This window comes from Penaeus monodon, chromosome 27 (genome assembly GCF_015228065.2).
Source record: "Penaeus monodon isolate SGIC_2016 chromosome 27, NSTDA_Pmon_1, whole genome shotgun sequence".
NCBI classification, from domain to species: domain Eukaryota; kingdom Metazoa; phylum Arthropoda; class Malacostraca; order Decapoda; family Penaeidae; genus Penaeus; species Penaeus monodon.
Window position 1 is genome coordinate 30,911,696 of NC_051412.1, and position 925 is coordinate 30,912,620.

The 925-nt window shown below is 51.9% G+C and overlaps 1 protein-coding gene across 1 annotated transcript in view; it reads left to right on the top strand.

Moving 5' to 3' along the window:
• LOC119590785 (kappa-type opioid receptor-like) overlaps positions 1 to 451 on the top strand; it is a gene marked incomplete at both ends in the record, with an annotated part of 623 nt that extends 172 nt beyond the window's left edge. The window contains 1 exon segment of the mRNA XM_037939497.1: positions 1 to 451. Within this exon segment, the coding sequence (XP_037795425.1) occupies positions 3 to 451 (449 nt within the window).
• Positions 452 to 925: the final 474 nt, after the last annotated feature.

The window sequence follows — 925 nt, forward strand, 5'->3', positions numbered from 1 at the left end:
CAATGGAATTCGGACTCGGCCTCGTGACGGCGCCCCCTGACCCGGAGTGTGCGAGCGGCGAGTGCGACGGCTTCGTCGTGCCCCACACAATCCCTTCGCCTCAGACCGCTACCGTCAACTCCATGTTCCCTTCCGTCACCACCTCCTCCCCGGCCACCGACGTCGAGCCTCCGGAAGACGCCGACGGCCTGCCCAACCTCTCGTTCCCCGCATACATGCAGGGCATCTACACGACCTGGTGCCTGGTCCTCCTGCTGGTGGGTCTCGCGGGGAACATCCTGGTGCCTGTCCTGGTGCTGAGGGACCGTGAGCTTCGGGGGGCGTCCACCAGCATCTTCATCGTCAACCTGGTGGCGGCGGACCTGCTGGTGCTCGTGGTATGCCTCCCGGCCCTGCTGTGCGAGCTCTACGCCCCTCCCGACGTCTGGGTCCTCCCGCCGTCCATGTGTAAGTACCAGATATCCATCCTGACTCATCTCCTTTTACTCACTCTGCCGCGCGGGTACAAGGGGGCGCTGTGTCTCCATGCGTCTTTGTCTGGTAGCCTTGAGGGGAAGGCGGGAATAGGTTCATTTTAGGTGTGTTTGCATTTGAGAAAATGCAAAGAAAAGGAACAGGCAAATGTTTTAGCGAGTCCGTTATTTAACTTGGGCGGTGCCGAAGAAAAATGAAGGTATGTGAATTTAAACGCGCGAAGAATATCGACAGATCTTGATATCTGCGCATTTTGATAGCAATAAAAGGTTTTAGAAATCAGTAGATTCTAATCACAAACGCAAGAATAAAAAGAAAGAGATGAGTAGTAAATGTAGTGAAACGAAATAAGCATTTATGAATGTATTATACTACTTAAAGATAAACTACAAACGTTCCTTTTAGTTATCCAGCAAATCTTTTTTTTTATTATCCCGGATTTCATTCAATA